At 41.5% G+C, this 19,300-nt stretch overlaps 1 protein-coding gene across 1 annotated transcript in view; it reads right to left on the bottom strand.

Moving 5' to 3' along the window:
• zmp:0000001236 (mastermind-like protein 2) overlaps positions 1-19,300 on the bottom strand; it is a 215,507-nt gene that overhangs the window by 34,843 nt on the left and 161,364 nt on the right. Inside the window, 3 exon segments of the mRNA XM_034168474.1 lie at positions 13,770-13,846; positions 13,849-14,021; positions 14,023-14,996. Coding sequence (XP_034024365.1) covers positions 13,770-13,846; positions 13,849-14,021; positions 14,023-14,996 — 1,224 coding nt within the window.

Genomic DNA, 19,300 nt, shown 5'->3' with positions numbered 1-19,300 from the left:
TAGTTTGGTTCAAATTTTAACCATAAGTTAAAACTGTATGCCTCTGGATGACTTGGGTGATATTGCCGGCAAGTTAGTAGGGTGTCTCCTTTTGGGTTTCTTTTATGACCAGCTCTCTTCTGATTGCAGAGGATAGAGCGGTTTCTCCTGACACCACCTCTCCTCTGTCTGTAGAGGACAGAACTGTATGTCTACAACAAGACTACAGGTAGGCTCTAAAATCTTTGATATCAGACTTTAAAAATGTTTATTAACTGTTAAAGCTTTAGTCACAAAGCCTGCAATCATATGTTAGCATCTAAAAATTATCAGATCAAAATTTATTGGAAGATAATTGATCCATTGATGGTTTTCAAAGTTATCTGAAAAGCTAATCTGATAATGAAACATTAGCTTCGATAATTAGCGGTTAGTGGATTAGTGGAACTGTGCCCACCACTGCGTGCCAGAGCATAAGCTCATTGTAAACTCATTGTAAACTCATTGTAAACCATTGTAAACTGTGCATGGCTTCGTGCAAGTGCGCAAAGAAAATTTGGAAATGTTCTAAATTTCTGGCACGCATTCATTTTGTGAACTACATGTGAACATTGTGAAAACAATTAAAAAACACTGAATGACAGTGCGAGTCAATGTGTCAGCACAGCACATCACAGCGCAGCTCACCTGAACGATTATGACAAGATGTTAAATCCATCATAAAAACAATTTTACAGATATGGGTGCTGACAGCATCTGTATTTTGCATGTTTGAAACTTTGGTCTTAACTTACTGTTCTTGACAGACTGCTGTTCTAGTAACACAGAGGCTGCTGCCTCCTCATAAACAAGCAAACGTCACCTATTTGCTTGTTCCCTATCAAAAATTTGTGCACTCAGGTGGACAAACCAAACTGTATATTTATGAATGCAAATGTGCTAAGCAGACAATTGGGGTATAACCCTGTTGTGTCTCATGATTTGCGGACCTTTCATGCTGGTTATAGGATCGCAAATGTGCTTTAAAAGGAGTTTTAAAACGGATATTTGCGACCATATAACAGCATGAACGTCCACAAATCATCAGACACAAGGGGTTTATCTCATTCTAATTCAATTCCATTGTTTGCATGGTTTATTTTTCTGTAGGTAATTCAGTCGGCGAGGCTTATTGTCAAGCCGAGGCAGCATTGCTCCAACAGCGGTCAGGGTGCGGAGTAATCCATCAAAAGTGAAAATCCATCAAATATTAAATGGTAATTCTGTATCAGAATCCACATTAATACTTTCGTATAGTAGCATAAATTCACCTATTTCGGTGGCGGCGGTACGTGACTTTCTCTCGCTCTCAGCTAACAGTACTAACAGCCAATGTTCTGTCGAACTGTGCGTCTTGTTGCATAAATCGACAGTTTCGCGTCCCGACAATACTGTGCATGAGTAGTTACATGGAGGACAGGAATGACATTTGACAGGAATGACATCTTGTCAGAACACCGGTCTGGGCACATAGTAATATGTCCAAATGTGAAATGGTCAAATATTTTGCCACCGTTACCCCGATATTATACGGTCTGAAATCTCACACGATTAACCAATTAGATTCCGGAAAAAATGTAACTGGATTAGAATATGCAATATTTTGTGCATTTGAAAGATGCATTCCTCAGTGTCCACTGTTGGTAAATCAGCATGCAGGGATCTTTTTTTGAGTGTGTTATGGTGTCCCTGCGACCAGATCTTAGATAAGTGATTGAAGATGAGTGTGTGTTATAGTGTTTCCATGTGTTTTTACACCTGCAGTCTTTAGTAAATCAGGCACTGCGCGTCATGTTCAAGGACACAGACAGGTGGTATGAGTGAGATTCAAACCGAGGTCTACCTATTGTCAGGACAGCTCCTTTTCCACTGAGCGCATCTACAGTAGTGTTCAGAATAATAGTAGTGCTATGTGACCAAAAAGATTAATCCAGGTTTTGAGTATATTTCTTATTGTTACATGGGAAACAAGGTACCAGTAGATTCAGTAGATTCTCACAAATCCAACAAGACCAAGCATTCATGATATGCACACTCTTAAGCCTATGAAATTGGGCTATTAGTAAAAAAAAAAAAAAAGTAGAAAAGGTGGTGTTCGCAATAATAGCAGCATCTGCTGTTGATGCTACATACTCAAAACTATTATGTTCAAACTGCTCTTTTAGCAATCCTGTGAATCACTAAACTAGTATTGAGTTGTATAACCACAGTTTTTCATGATTTCTTCACATCTGCGAGGCATTAATTTGTTGGTTTGCAACCAAGATTTTGCTGGTTTACTAGCGTGCTTGGGGTCATTGTCTTGTTGAAACACCATTTCAAGGGCATGTCCTCTTCAGCATAGGCAACATGACCTCTTCAAGTATTTTGACATAACCAAACTGATCCATGATACCTGGTATGTGATATATAGGCCCAACACCATAGTAGGAGAAACATGCCCATATCATGATGCTTGCACCACCATGCTTCGCTGTCTTCACTGTGAACTGTGGCTTGAATTCAGAGTTTGGGGGTCGTCTCACAAACTGTCTGCAAACCTTGCACCCAAAAGAACAATTCTACTCTCATCAGTCCACAAAATATTCCTACATTTCTCTTTAGGCCAGTGATGTGTTCTTTGGCAAATTGTAACCTCTTCTGCACGTCTTTATTAACAGAGGGACTTTGCGGGGGATTCTTGCAAATAAATTAGCTTCACACAGGGTCTTCTAACTGTCACAGCACCTTACAGGTAACTCCGACTGTCTTTGATCATCCTGGAGCTGCTCCATGGGTGAGCCTTTGCCTTCTGGTTATTCTTCTCTCCATTTTGATGGTTGTTTTCCGTTTTCTTCCATGTGTCTCTGTTTTTTTGTTGTCCATTTTAAAGCATTGGAGATCATTGTAGGTGAACAGCCTATAATTTGTTGCACCTGCGTATAAGTGTTCCCCTCTCCAATCAACTTTTTAATCAAACTACGCTGTCCTCTGAACAATGTCCTCAGGCTTTCAAAGCAGAAAAGCTATGTTCAACAGGTGCTGGCTTCATCCTTAAATAGGGGACACCTGATTCACACCTGTTTGTTCCACAAAATTGACAAACTCACTGACTGAATGCCACACTATTGTGAACACCCCCTTTTCTACTTTTTTTTTTTGTTACTAATAGCCCAATTTCATAGCCTTAAGAGTGTTCATATCATGAATGCTTGGTCTTGTTGGATTTGTGAGAATCTACTGAATCTACTGGTACCTTGTTTCCCATGTAACAATAAGAAATATACTCAAAACCTGGATTAATCTTTTTAGTCACATAGCACTACTATTATTCTGAACACTACTGTATATTATAATAGCCAAGTGGCCTCTGGGTGTGTGTCTATGGCTTTAATCACGCAAAAACCGGGGAGAGCTGACATTTGCCGTTTGGCATGCTTATGTATTTTGGGTCAAGGCTGAATGATGCAAAAATGAAAAGTTGATAGGACAAATATTTTTGGAGAAATTAGAAATTTTAGTTAACCAATAAACAATGGATGCTGTGCTGCAATGCACATAGGAGTCGGGTTTTTAAAGTTTAAATGTTGGGTTTGTGGTTTGTGGTTAGTTTAACAATGTGGTTAGTGGTATTGATTTATTGTGTTTTTGTAGCTCAGTGTGGCTCTTACCAAGTGTGACTTAAGTTTCATGTTGGTACCATGAGTGAAATGTTTTGTGGTTTTAATGTTTTCAACCACTGTCTTTGTTTGTCAAATTCAAAGCATCTACTTACAGTAAACTGTGAGTGAGTGGACTTTGATCAGGGGCAAACATAGCACAGCTGATATTTGCTGTTTGGTGTGGTTATGCATTTTGGGACAAGGATGAATGGCGCCAAAACGGAGCACTGACAAGACAAATACTTTTGGAGAAGCTATGAGTATTAGCTAATGTTGCTAATTATTACATTTTGGACTCACATGCCTTTCCAGCAGGGGGCAGTAAATCATCTTTATAATATGTATATGCTGCGGACATGACGATCGAAGCTCTTCAACATCTCACCATGTCATTTAGAGTTTTGAATAAATGCTTCGGTGGAGCATGAGCATGGCTAAAACCTTTCAGCTTTTTTAAACTTTTTTTTTGTTTTTGACTTTCAGCTTCTGAGGTGGGGGGGTCACCCCCCAGACCCCCCTAATTACAGCCCTCTTAAGCCCCTGCCACTTTAAGCTTTTTTTAATGTAGATGTAAATTAACATTCAAAGTTTTCAGCTAGTTGACAGTAGGGCTGTACAATTTGGCCAAATTATCATATCTCAATATTGTCATATCAGTATGATATACGATATGACTATGATTTCACACAAAGTGCAGCAACAGTGAAAATGAAACATTCTTAAAGCAATCAGTAATAATACTACACTCATTTTGCACTCATCATAAGGTTAGGATACAGTGCCCTCCAAAAGTATTGGAGCACTTTGTATTTAACTAGGGCTGTCACTTTAACGCATTAATTAGATTAATTTATTACACCACAAATAAAGCGTTTTAAAATTAAGCAAGATTAATTATAGCACACTTGAGTGGCAATTCAATGCGAATTTTACCCAGACACGAGCATTTAATTGGCCCACTGAAGGACCCGTAGGCAGTGGCACGTCACTTCACACATACGGCACTAGTCAAACCAAACAAAGCAGGACTGAGGTAAAAAAAAAAAAAAAACTGAGGTGATTACAGAAATGGACACGACTTAGGCGAGTGAGGCGAGCAAATCTTTGCTAGGGCCTTTGAACGGCGAGTTTATTTACATAAAAAAAACACAGACGGGACAGTCAACAAGAACATGGTGATTTGTGCCCGAAGAATTTCCACTGTTACCGTTGCAAGTCCTACTGTGAGCTCACTTCGCCAACCAACACTTACAGAACTTGGAAAACGAATGATCAAAGCTACCACAGAAAAACTGACAAACTCAATCGCAAAGTGGGTTGCTGGTGATTGCAGGCCAATTTTCAACCGTGGAGGACGAGGGGCTAAAGGAGGCATTTCAGATAGTGTAGTCGGATGCAGCTTTCAAGCTACCTTCGAGAAATACGGTGATGAAAAAAATTCACCAGTTGTACGGTGAGGAAAGGAAGGCAAAAGAAGGCAGGGGCCTACCACGTCGCCTTAACGGGGGATCACTGGACATCAGTGAGCAATCATAACTTTTGGGAGTCACAGCACACCTAATCGATTAAAAATGCGATTAATTAGATTAATTTTTTTCATCACCTGACAGCACTATATTTAACACATTATATGTTCGATGTCGTTGACATTAATGAGTGAAACTCTTCACGATCTGTGTATATATCATCAAAAATAATTTAACAATTGAATAACTGTTGCAGAACCAACCATCGATTTGTGGCTTTTTACAACAATGTGTCCAGTTTATGGCTTCATTTACCATCGGTTGTGGCTTTTTATGGCTTTTAACAAGAATGTGTCTGGTTTGAGCTTTTTCCCCTATGGGCAGATTTTTTTGTGCTATTTCGGTTTGTGCCTTCGTCCTACCACACCATACCAGTGAGCTTTGAGCTCCGTGCTCGTATTAGGAACAGGAGTGTAAGTGCATATAATAATAATAATATAATAATATGTTAAAAATACATGGATGACACAAGAAAGTGAAAACTTATTTCCATTGTGGTCCATTTAAAAACTAGAAGTAATAATAAAATAAAATAATAATAATGATAATAATAATAATAATAGTGTGTATATGATAAGAACCTAAACAACTTATAAATACATTAAGACAGTAAATTAACATTAAAAATGACATAATTAACAGGAAACAAAAGGACTGAGTTCCTCTTCTAAAAATTGTTGAGGTCTAAGGTTCTAAAAACATTCTGGAATCACACACAGTTCCAACTCATTGCTTAATATGGCAGCCCAGTCTCGTTTGGGGGCGGGCGCTAAAGGGGTAAAATATGACGCATATCACGTAATTTCTGTACTTCAACCCACAAACTACGGCATTTTCAGTGGGGTTTTCAGCAAATTACACGCAAACAAAGTGAAAATGCAAAGAAAAAGTGACGATGCGGTGGGAAAGTGGACGTGTGTTGCAGTTTGTTTATGATACGGAACACAACGTGTCGAGGTGGTTTTGCAGCGAGAGAACGGAGCTACTCTGGTAGCTGTGTAGGCTAACACTTACTGACACGACGTATCCTACCTCTTCGCCTTTTCTTCTCCACCAGGAACCGAAAAAAAATAACTTTTCGCGACTGCTTCAGTGATTGCACCTGAAAAAAAAACAGTACGCCATTTATCCATGTGAAGTTATATTGTGTATTATTGTGCAACGGAGCTGAGGCACCCGTAAGTGGACAATTCCCGCAATATCACGGAGGGTTCAAACGAGACTACGGTCTCCTATTTATTACCACCCTTGAAAAATGTCAGCTACCTAATTTCATAAACACTACCCAATTTAGACCCATGGATCCCCACAGCCAACACGGTAGTGTTATATAAAACTGATTTCACGCTAATTGGATCCATGTGTTTTTACTGCAGAGTCAATTTAACTGTGCAAAAACTAGCGAATAACCATGTTGTGTCTAATGATTTGCAGACATTCATGCTGGATTTTACATTCGCAGATTTAGTTCACCGGCGATGCGTTAAAACATCTATTTGCATCTGTAATCCACCATTAACATCCACAAATCATCAGACACAAGGGGGTTAGTCCCATTCTAATCCATTTCCAACATTTGCACAGTTATTTTCTGTAAGTAATTCGGTCGGTGAATCGTTGTGAAAGCGTGTGGTCAGCTTGTCAGAGCGCAGTAGCGTCTTAATGCCAAACTGGAAGTTCTGTGAGCAGACCCACAGATTTCTCCATGTCATCAGCTGCATTGAGTTAAATCCACGGTAAATCCATCAATCAATCCAGTTAAATCCATTAAATCCAAGCAGTTCAGCATCGTCCTCGCTACACTAGTTGCTGTTTCTGTGAAGGCTCTCAGTTTCCAGGTGGTTTCCATAGTAGAGAAGCTTGACTCTTCGACTGGACTGAGTTGCTTGACGCGAGGACGTTTCACTTCAAATCGCAGAAGCTTCCTCAGCTAAAATTCTTGCTCTGGTTGTCTGACTTCTGTCTTGACCCTTGTAGAGAAGAACAAACAGAAGCCACAAAAGCTGGAGTTTTAGCCTTAACCGGGGATGGGTCTGAGACACGCTTTGTTCCCTGTTTACAATGGGGTACTCAGGTCAAAGCAGTTTCAGTCTTTTGTTCATGGTAATGAGTCATTCACGTCATCAGGAGAGCCGTCAGGAGAGGCAACAGTCCCATCGTTAGGAGGGACAGCTACCCTGTCATTAGGTAGAGACATTAGGAGGGTGCTAACTAGAGCACAAGAGGTGCTAATTAAAGCAATTGTTTAGTCACTAGCCAATAGCAGTCTGCCTCTCGGTAGGAGGGGTCTGGTTAGGTTTAAAACTCCAGCTTTTGTGGCTTCTGTTTGTTTTTCTCTACAAGGGTCAAGACAGAAGTCAGACTACCAGAGCAAGAATTTTTGCTGAGGAAGCTTCTGCGATTTGAAGTGAAATGTCCTCGCGTCAAGCAATCCAGTCCAGTAGAAGATTCAAGCTTCTCTACTATACATTAGTTTCTGTCGCTCTCAGGTGACAGCTCAATTATTTACATCTGCCTAGCAGTGCGTGCTGTCAGTGCGCTGACTAATACATTAAATGTGAAACGGTTTTAATATTTCAGAACCATTTACGCACTATTTTATGGTATGAAATCTCACACGATTAACCAATCAGATTTGTGGAAAAAATGTAATTGGAGTAGGATTCCTGCTTAACAGAGCCAAATCTTCAGTTCTTACATTTGGGCATGTCATGTTACGAATACAACTCACTTTCCCAGTAGCTGAATATTCCCTTGAAGTTCAGTCATTAAGAAACAGTAATAACACAGTGTGGGAAATCTATTGAGAGGAGGTTGTCTCAAAAACCGACTGTCTACATGAATTAAACTACTGAGGGAAACCACCAAGGCATCTTTCAGAACTACGTGGCTGTGATTGGACAAACTGCATACAGCATTTTTTCTTCACCAGTCACAGCTCTGACAGAAAGCACTAATCAAGACACGTTTTGGCAGAAGACTTGACTGGAAATACACCGCGACTTCTTATAGGTACAGTATGTTGAAACGTTTTACCCAGGCTCGATGAGAACTTGTCATCCCGTCTTGTTTACGTCCACGTCTGTGGAACTCACCCCGTTTCTCTCTTCCTCCCACCTGCTCCCAGTCATTAAAGCTCCTCTCTTCATCTGGAGAGGTTACAAGCGCTCTCTTGTGTGTCTCGCATTATCATTTCACATAAAGACAACTACAGACACTGTTAGTGCAAAAATGAAGCGGGGGCGGGGAGTTTAAATCTCCCCAATCACAACAAATCAGTGATTCAACCTCTGGCACTAGACTAAGTAGATTACTGTCATTTTCCACCACTTGTCCCAACCTCCAATTAGCAAATCCCACTGTGCATATCTGCGCTCTGACTGGGAGCCACCATGACAAGCAGAGAAATTAGAAATCCTGCATGTTAATCTGCCACACTCTGGCAATCTGTGTCACCGTCAAAACACTTTCAGGGGAAATACATATTCAAAGAAGTCACATTGGCAAAGACAAAAGCAGCTACGAGCGTAGACAGTAAAGGCTCAAAGCAAACAGCGGCACACTGTTGCACTTTCTTCTGAGGACAGCGATTGATTAAACTAAATAAAAATAAAGTTTTCCTGTAACTTCCAAAAGACATTGTACTTTTTTTATATTTTTACCTCCAAATATTAAACTAGAATTGAACAATCTGTGAATAATTATATTAATACTGTATGTAGCCATGTTCAAACCTGTTGCACTGAAATGAAAACAGCCATTACACAAACTATACATTTATTGAAAAACACAAAACCTCATGAAGCTGCTTCACTGCTTCACCTCAGGGAGCTTTGGTGACTGCTGTTCACTGTGTGTGGTGCCAAGCTAGGAGTAATCGATTAAAACCTTTCACTCATGTCTGCTTTTGCAATTCCGCAGTGTTCTGCACCTGGTGCTCTTTGGAATAAAAGGAAGGTGGGTGCTATTCTGATTGGGTGATATTACCTTCAGAATACACCACATCCATGCCTAATGAACACAACAAAATCAACTCCTTTGTGCCCAGCAACTGGCTTTGCGCTGGTACTTCCAACCAGTTAAACAGGAGTTTACACTTGGACATGACCAAAATGGATTTGCACCTTATGTGCAACTCCTTTTTGTATATGTCATTAAGATAGGGTCCACAAACTCCTCCCTACTTTAATTTCTCATTAAATGTACAACCTTGGAAAAAAAAACATCATTCTTGCTATTTTTAACATTAAATGATATGGCAGTCTAGGGCCCCATGGCGGCACTGAGCCCTGATACCGCTCCATGTTTACTAAACAGAGCGAGACTGATGCATGCTATGCATAATATATAGGCTTGTTGTGTATTTAATAGAACCGACAATGGGCTTTTAGTGAAGCACGGACAATGCACACGCAATATATAGTGACTCGGACTGAATTAATCTGATACCGATCAATCAAAAAAAAGCCTTGGATTTGGCATTTCTGCTCTAAGAGGTTTATTTCTGCTTCCATCGACAATGTTACTGCATTGCTTCCTGTTGTCCCAATGTATGGGGTGGTCTAAGGGTCACAGGACATGCATGCGTTAAAAAAACTAGTGGCATTAAAATGAATTAACACATTATTATTACATTACCCTTGGCAGCCGTAATTTTTACATTGTCATATAATAGGACAGAAGGCTGCTTCATAAAATGTTAAAACTGATGTCAATGAGCTGATGTCTTTTAGACATACTGTTAAGTGAAAGCCTTAAAACTCCACTGGGGTGGGATCTTTTGCTTCTTTAACAAAATTCTGAGGCTCATTAAAATCAGTTCAGCTGTAATCTGATCAATATGTGAATTAGTACAGCAGATAGGCAAAATGATTGTGCTTTTTGTGACTAAAGCATGAAATTTGGCACATATATTCTAAATTAACTAATGCTTATTTTCAGATGTGGAGCCATCCTGGAAGTTGCCTCTAATGACCTACAGGAGTCAATGAAGAATTACACAGGGGTCAAAATTTAAAAGTGTTTCAATCATCTTGAAAGGTGTACCATATTATTTGTCTGATCATATTGATTCCAAAAGATATAGTTTAAACTATCCTTGACTAAATGTTATGGAGTTACAGAGTAAAAACAGCAAAAACAATGACAAAGGTCAATTTCAATTTGTACACGGGTCAAAATTTAAAGATGCGCCAATTTTGGTAATAAAGTGATGCGAATTATTGGTTGAGCAAATGGGATTAATAAATGTAACAGTTTTGTCTGTGATTAATGTTTGGTCTCCAAAGTAAAGGTCAAAAAAGGTTGATGTCCATTGTATTCTATGACACGTGACAAATGTTTCCTCGTAATATGATAAATAAGCATGGCAAATGGTGGGCAATTCCATGGTAACTGACGTTACATTCAGAGAGGAAGCAGGCCTTTTGAAGTGACCAGGACTTAAAACATACAGCCCCTGAGTGTTCCTATCTTCTGGAAGACATAATAGGGACAAGGTCCACTTGATAAGGGAAGGAAACTTTGTTGGTGTTTAGTACAAGTGGTGGTACTCAATACTATGAGCATGACTGACATTACAAAAACAGCCACTGAGAAAATTAATAAACTTTATTGCAACTTTGTCTTCAAACTATACAGGGATAACAACTCTTTTTATTCTAGGATTTAAGGTTGCAAGCAACTGCCATTCTGCTGCTCCTTGCCATGTTACAAATCAAAGGCATAAACTGAAGGATTGCGTAATTATGTGTGACTGGCGTCACGTGACTGACGTTACAGTATGTCACTCTATATTTAGAGTTACAAAAACAAATTTCTGCTGATAAAACAATGTACGTACTTTGATTGGCAATTGCCATATTCTATCATTTGACAGCTTAATAATAGGTTTATCTGGTCTATCGAGGCCCTCGACTTTCACTGCCACCCATGGGAACCGCCGGTGTCGGTTCCCACTGCAGGTGGTGAGCCCACAGGTTGGAGATGGAAGGTCCACGTTGCCTTTTTGGGCTGTGCCCGGCTGGGCTCCAAGGCAAGCCCAGCCACCATGCGCTCGCTGACGGTGGCCCAACATCCAGGCCTGGCTCCAGATGGGAGCCCCGGGCTTCCTCCAGGCTGGGTCACATTTCCTCTGCCTCATTTTGTCATGTGTCTTATGAACCATTCTTAGTCTGGCCTCTCGCCTGAGACCAATTTGCCATGGGAGACCCCTACGAGGAGCATAAAGGCTCCAGACAACACAGCTCTCAGGTTTATTGTGGCATACAAACCTCTCCACCACAATAAGGTGATGGTTACTGGAGAGGAACCATCACGGAGGGGTTGATGAGATCCGTCCAGAACCTCTTAAGGCTTTGGGTGTGGAGGGATTGTCTTGGATGAGACGTCTCTTCAACATTGCGTTGAGGTCTGGGACAGTGCCTAAGGAGTGGCAAACTGGGGTGGTGGTCCCCATATTTAAAAAGGGGGACCAGAGAGTATGTGCCAAGTACAGGGGCATCACACTACTCAGCCTACCTGGTAAAGTCTACTCCAGTGTGTTGGAAAGAAGGGTTCAGCCAACAGTCAAACCTCTGATTGAAGAGGTTCCATCCTGGTCGTGGAACAACCAACCAACTCTTCACTCTCACAAGGATCCTGGAGGGTGCCTGGGAGTATGTTCATCCAGCCTACATGTGTTTTGTGGACTTGGAGAAGGTGTACGATCGGGTACCCTGGGAGATATTGTGGGAGGTGCTGCAGGAGTATGGAGTGAGGGGGTCCCTTCTCAGGGCCATCCAATCTCTGTACTCACAAAGTGAGAGCTGTGTTCGGGTGCTCGGCAGGAAGACGGACTCGTTTCCAGTAGGGGTTGGCCTCCGCCAGGGCTGCGCCTTGTCACCAATCCTGTTTGTGATATTCATGGATCGGATATCGAGGCGTAGTTGGGGGAGGAGGGTTTCCAGTTTGGTGGTCTCAGGGTCTCATCACTACTTTTTGCAGATGATGTGGTCCTGTTGGCTTCATCGGCCGGTGACCTCCAACACTCACTGGATTGGTTCGCAGCAGAGTGTGAAGCGGCTGGGATGAGGATCAGCACCTGTAAATCTGAGGCCATGGTTCTCAGCAGGAAACCAATGGATTGCCTACTCTGGGTAGGGAATACGGTCTTGTCTCAAGTGAAGGAGTTCAAGTACCTCGGGATCTTGTTTACGAGTGAGGGGACAATGGAGCGTGAGATTGGCCGGAGAATCGGCGCAGCAGGAGCAGTGTTGCATTTGCTCTACTGTACTGTTGTGACGATAAGGGAGCTGAGTCAAAAGGGGAAGCTCTTGATCTACTGGTCAATCTTCGTTACTACTCTCACTTATGGTCATGAAGGTTGGGTCATGATCGAAAGAACTAGATCGAGGGTACAAGCGGCCGAAATGGGCTTCCTCAGGAGGGTGGCTGGTGTGTCTCTTAGAGATAGGGTGAGAAGTTCAGTCATCCATGGGGAGCATGGGGAGCCACTGCTCCTTCTCGTTAAAAGGAGCCAGCTGAGGTGGTTCGGGCATCTGGTAAGGATGCCTCCTAGGTGCCGTCCTTGGGAGGTGTTCCAGGTACATCCACCTGGGAGGAGACCCGGGGAAGACCCAGGACTAGGTAGAGAGATTGTATCTCCACACTGGCCAGGGAATGCCTCAGGATCTCCCAGTTAGAGGTGGTCAATGTGGCATGGGAGAGGGAAGTCTGGGGTCCCTTGCTAGAGCTGTTGCCCCGCAACATGATCTCGGATAAGCGGTTGAAGATGAGTGAGTGACTGATAATAGGTTATGTTGGTATTTTTATGATTTCTGGGCCAAAGCAGGTGCAGTACTGACAGATTTCTCACTTCAGCTGAGGTGTGCAATGTTCTCATTAACACAAAACAATAATATGCTTATGCAGAGGATGAAAAATCAGTTTATGCAATTGACAGAAAATGAGCTCAAATCATTCACATTTTGATGGGAGAAAAACATGAAAAAATAACCCTGCTTTGACAGGGTATACCTAACCTTCACCTCATCATTGTAACTTAAATTACTTTCTTTCTGCACAACTGAATATTTGCTCTTACAATTTCAAACACTATTCTCCCCAATTTCTACAACATGGAATTTCACTGTTGCAAACCTTTCCTTTTTAAAACCCTATTCACTGAATCAATCATTTGCATCACTTTTTTTTACCAAAAATGGAGCAAATTCAACTTTTGACCCTTGTATAAACTGAAAATGACCTTTGTCATCCTTTTTTTTGCTGTTTTTAACACCATAATTCCATAACATTCAGTCATAGATTTTCCAAACTACACCTTTTTGGAATCGTTATGATCACACAAATAATATGGCACACCTTTCAACATAAATGGAACATTTTTAAATTTTGACCCCTGTGTAATTTTTCATTGACCCCTGTAGGTCATTAGAGGTCAGCTCCAGGATGCCTGCATATGAAATAAACATTACTTAATTTAGAATATGTGTGCCAAATTTGGTGCTTTAGTCACAAAAAATAACTGTTATGGAAATTTTAGATAAGCGGCACCACTAAATGTTTTTCGGCATGGATCACTTACCTGCCGCTGCTGTGACAGTTTGAATGGCAGCCCTGCTCCATGAGGAGGGACAGATTTTGGCTGCAGGCAAGACCCACTGACGTAGAGATCTGCTGGTTCTGGAAGTGGAGAGCTGAAGGAGGCTGATTTGCTCCCGTCAGTGGTGACTGCTGCTGCTGCTGCCCTGAACTGTTGTTCCCTGAGCTTGCCATGATGGGGACTGGCTGGCTGTTTGACTGCGGTGCTTTGGGGCTGAAATGCAGTGTAGGCTTGGCTGAGAACCTTCATGTCCATGTGATGGGAGCCACTGTGGCCATTTGACTTGAAGAGGCAGTTGTTGATCCCTTTAGTCTGGGAGCTGATCCTCTGCTGGCTCGGGGCTGAACCAGAGACCTTCTCCTGAGGGAAAGAGCTGCTGGCTGAGTGGGCGCTGAAGGCTGGAGCCCAGCTGCTCAGCCCTGCAGGTGACGTCTGGTGGTGATGCAGCAGAGAGTTGGGCTGCTGTTGATTTGCTGCCATCTGCTTCAGCTGCTCTGCGTGGGATATTTCTGGCCAGCATGGCATGGCTCTGGGGTGTCCAGTCTGAGTGTTAGTTTTCTGTGCAGTGGTGGGAGAAGAGGTGCCCAGAGAAGTGCCACTCAACGTGAAAGAGGGTCCCGCCGAGGCTGGCCGGAGCTGCGGCAAACTGCTGTGAGCGTGGCAGAAATCTGGGGAGTGCTCCATCTTTATCGGCTTCTCCATCGGAGAGCAGATACTGGCTGCTGCTCCTGCGGAACTTGGTCGACCCAGATCTAATCCAAATGTGTCGTCCTGCTTTAGCATCTTCTCAAACTCTAGGTCGTTCAGTGGGGGTACTGTTTTTGTCAGCTCATCAAACAGATCCTGGAGCTCTGGGTCGATCTGGCCACTGCCTTCATCTTTGAAGTCAAAAATCATCTCTGTGCTCGATTGGCCACAAGACTGGACCTCACTGGGCTCTTTCTTCATTTCTTTCAAGGTCATGTTGAATATGTCTGATCCCACTCCATGAGGCATCATGTAGTGCTTCCTCTGCATGTTCATGGCTGAGGACCCTTGCAGAGACTGAGACTGGACTACGTTATGATTACAGGGCCTATGTCCCACACCGCCCGTGTCCACACGGACCCGTTTGAAGTCAGATCCAGAGAATCCACAGGAGAGGCCATTTTGCTTTGGGTTGTGTCCTGGTGCCTGTCCCTCGATTTTCCTTCGCAAAGACCCTTGAAGCTGTGAAAACAGAAAAATACTGATTTAGAATGGAAACAGTGCTGCTTGTGGAGTCTACACAGCAAACACACTGTTAATTTAACTCCCATACCAGCAAAATTAATACTTTTCTTCAGTTGATGTAATTGTCCAAGTTCAAAGTTAAAGATACACTTTTGATTTGAATAGTATTAATTTTCTACACTCATAGTGTTACTTGGACTCTTACTGGCAACCCCATGTGTCACACCATTACTGTAAACTATAACTGGCTACACTGATCTACAGCCAAAATGCTTCTGAAATAAATACAGTGCATCCAGAAAGCATTCACAGTGCTTCACTGTTTCTACATTTCTCTTATGTCACAGCCTTATTCTAACATGGATCAGTTCATTTTTTTCCTCAAACCTCTTCTCATAATACCCCATAATGACAAAGTGAAAAAATGTTTTTAAGATTACTGCAAATTTATTAAAAAAAAAAAAAAAAAAAATCACATGTACATAAGTATTCAAGCCTTTCCCATGAAGCTCAAAATCGAGCTCAGGTGCATGCTGTTTTTCCACCGATCATCTTTGAGATGTTTCTACAATTTAATTGGAGTCCACCTGGGGTAAATTCAGTTGATTGGACATGATTTGGAAAGGCACACACCTGCCTACATATAAGATCCCACAGTTAACAGTGCATGTCAGACAACAAACCAAGCATGAAGTCAAAAGAATCGTCTGTAGAACTCCGAGACAGGATTGTCTTGAAGCACAAATCTGGGGAAGGGTACAGAAACATTTCTGCTGCTTTGAAGGTCCCAGTGAGCACAGTGGCCTCCATCATCCATAAATGAAAGAAGTTCGGATCCACCAGGACTCTTCCTGGAGCTGGCCACCCATCTAAACTGAGTGATTTGGGGAAGAAGGACCTTAGTCTGGGAGGTGACCAAGAACCTGATAGTCACTTTGTCAGAGCTCCAGCATTCCTCTGTGGAAAAGAGAACTTGCCAGAAGAACAACCTCTGCAGTAATCCACTAATCAGGCCTGTATGATAGAGCGGCCAGGCGGAAGCCACTCCTTTGTAAAAAGCACATGGCAGCCCAACTGGAGTTTGCCAAAAGGCACTTGAAGGACTCTCAGACTATGAGAAACAAAATTCTCTGGTCTCAGACAAAGCTTGAACTCTTTGGCATGAATGCCAGGCACCATCCCTACAGTGAAGCATGGTGGGGGCACCATCACGCTGTGGGGATGTTTTTCAGCAGCAGGAACTAGGAGACTAGTCAGGATTGAGGAAAAGATGAATGAAGCAATGTACAGAGACATCCTGGATGAAAACCTGCCCCAGAGTGTTCTTCACGTCAGACTGGGGCGACTGTTCATCTTTCAGCAGGACAATGGCCCTAAACACAGTCAAGATATGAAAGGAGTGGCTACAGGACAATAATACTTATGCATGTGTGAGTTCTTAGTTTTTATTTTTCATAAATTTGCAAAAATTAAAAGATTATGTGACATTATGGGGTGTTGTGTGTCAAACTTTGAGGGAAAAAAATGAATTTACTCAAAAGGCTGTAACATAAAATGTGGAAAAAGTGAAGAGCCATCAGTACTTTCCGAGTACACTGAAAGATTGAAAGTTTTATTTCGTACATGAAAAACAAACAAATAAAAAAGAACAACAAACATAAAAAAGCAACAAATAATGAAAATAAAGACAAACAAAGAACAATGTCAACATAACATCCGAAAGGGAATAAGAAGAAGCATATGCCCCCCTCCTTTTCTTATCATCACTTGATTTCAAAATACTCTTTCAAACAAATTGCAACTAAATGTATGTAAATACCTAACATCTCATGATTATACATGTTTATATTGTGCATATTACAGACACAAAGTTTGATACTGTATAGTCAAACTTTACTAATTTTGGGCCCCTGATGATGAAATGATGTTTGAAGTTGTTGATTGGCCCTAGTTTTCAAGATATGTTACTACTATGTACTAAGAGTTAACCCTCTGGGGTCCGAGGGCATTTTTTGGACAGTTCACTCACCAGCCATCGGCCACCTTTGTACTCCTCATAGAAGCTGTGTGATGACGTGCGCAGTGTGAGTGTCCAATCGGAATTGGTTCACCATCACATTGTTTTCCAAAATCCAATCGTAGGGCAGATTTACCTCATGTGAAAAGCCAAAGATTGCTTTCAGGGGTGATATGTTACTAGTTGGCCTGTTTGAATAGCCCCCTGGGTGCTCCAGTGAGTACATACTATTAGTACATACTCAGTGCGCCCTGCGCCATTACGCACAGCGATCAGTGAAGGCAGGAGCACACGGAGAGCCTCTGATGACAATCTCACGTGCTCAAACAAAGAGTGTATAACTATCAGGATTGCTCCACTAGTTTGCATGTGAATGTTCCTGGATAACCTGTTGCTTTCTCTGTGTAAAGCACTGTTTACCATATCATGGACAACAACACATAGACCATTATATATTGTTCAAAATGTGCATTTGTGTTTATTGTTTGAACCTTTTTATTGTTCAGTCTTTCACACAAGACCTCAAATGACCTTTATAAAGTGTCAAAACAGTTGTTTATAGTTTGCTGTGTGTTTTGAATAAATGTGTGGAAAATTATTGTTGCTTTATTTTTTCCTTGCCTATTTTTGATTGTAAACCTTTATAATACTTATAAAACACAACAAAAACATATATATTCTGAAAGCACAGGTTGTCCTGAAAAAAAAAGAGATATAAACCTTGATTGTGGGATGAAGGGAGAGCTGTTAACAGCAATAATAAAACATTTATGGCAGGCGAGTGAACTGTCCAAAAAATGCCCTCGGACCCCAGAGGGTTAAACAGAATGCAACACACAAGCATGCATCCATGTTGTAAACCCGCTATAGGAATTGTCAATTATGAAGTGCATTCATTATGCAAACCCCAAATAGCACCCTTAAATTTTAATTGTGTTTTGAAACACTGAAGCACTGTGGGGCGTCCCCCCCCCCCCCAAGTTCTTTGGGGGGGGGGGGTGTACAAAAATAACTGTAAACACTGTTAACCAACAAAAAGAAGGGGAAAAAAAACATTGCTAGTTAACATGCCAGGCGTACATTTTAAGAGTTTACATTAATGTAGTTATTCTGTCTGGAATAATTTGATTTATAAATCAAAACCATAAGTCAAACCTGCTTTTCATTTTAAGACCTCTGTCTCATGGCTTTACCACTGTATGGTGTTACGTAGCAACGACTTTTTTTGTGGCAGTCTGGCGGTCAGGTTCCTTCTGCTGGGGCAGAGTTGAGCTCAGCTCCTCTTAGCTACCTCACTGCTACAAAATACATAGCAGACAGGAGCAAAAGGGATTATAACTGTTTTTCAACATTACTCGTTATGTAAAAAAAACCGTTAGCGGTCTAAAAGTTATCAGAACTAAATTTATTGGAAGATAATTGGTCTGATGATGGTTTTAAAACTTATCTGAAAAGATAATCCGCTAACAAAAACATTAGCTTCAATAATTATCAGTTATCAGATTAGCTGAACAGTGCCCACCACTATGTAACAGTCATTGTATTATTCTAATATAAATTACATTAGTTACACACCTTATTTGCATTACAATCAAGACATCACATCACAGTACTTTCATACCCAGACAGATGAGATACATTTATACAATTCCAAAACAGTGATAAGGCCAAATGCTTGAGCACCATTTGAAAAACTGTTTTGGTGAAACGTAGTTGGATTGCAGTGGATGGGCTGAGAAAACAGTTGGGAATCTGATACAGCCAAGAGACTGCAGCGAGAGAACAGAGTCTTTGTCTCATTCCTCATTTGCATACATTATATTTTCCTCCATTGTGCTTGGTTAGATAGCAGAGTTTCTGCTTTGTGGCTGAGATTCTGCTTAACATGCTGGTGCACATATCTGACTTCCCTTTGTCATATCGCCGCATCTTCATTTAGGCTAATATGCATATAGCCATGTCTCAAAGTGGAAAATTCTTATAAATGTTCAAGCTGTCACAGCAAATGCTAGATTATTCACATTTTACATTTAGATACCATAAACTTTGGTGCTTAGCATGATTGCTGAAGATATTTGAAACAATCCACTGAAGAAATAAATATGTCCACTGGCACAGTTCCAGAGAGAGAGAGAGAGAGCAGAGAGAGAGAGCAGAGAGAGAGAGAGAGAGAGGAGGTGGGAGGGAGAGAGAGTGAGACTGTTCCAGAGAGTAAAGGTGCCTTGACACTTGCACAAATTTGATCCGTGCACTGGTACACAATCTGCCGTGCCAGCAGTGATGG

This window comes from Thalassophryne amazonica, chromosome 4 (assembly GCF_902500255.1).
Source record: "Thalassophryne amazonica chromosome 4, fThaAma1.1, whole genome shotgun sequence".
Taxonomy (NCBI): Eukaryota; Metazoa; Chordata; class Actinopteri; order Batrachoidiformes; family Batrachoididae; genus Thalassophryne; species Thalassophryne amazonica.
The sequence above is the reverse complement of the archived record's forward strand: the minus strand, read 5'-3'. Positions and strand labels throughout refer to the sequence as shown.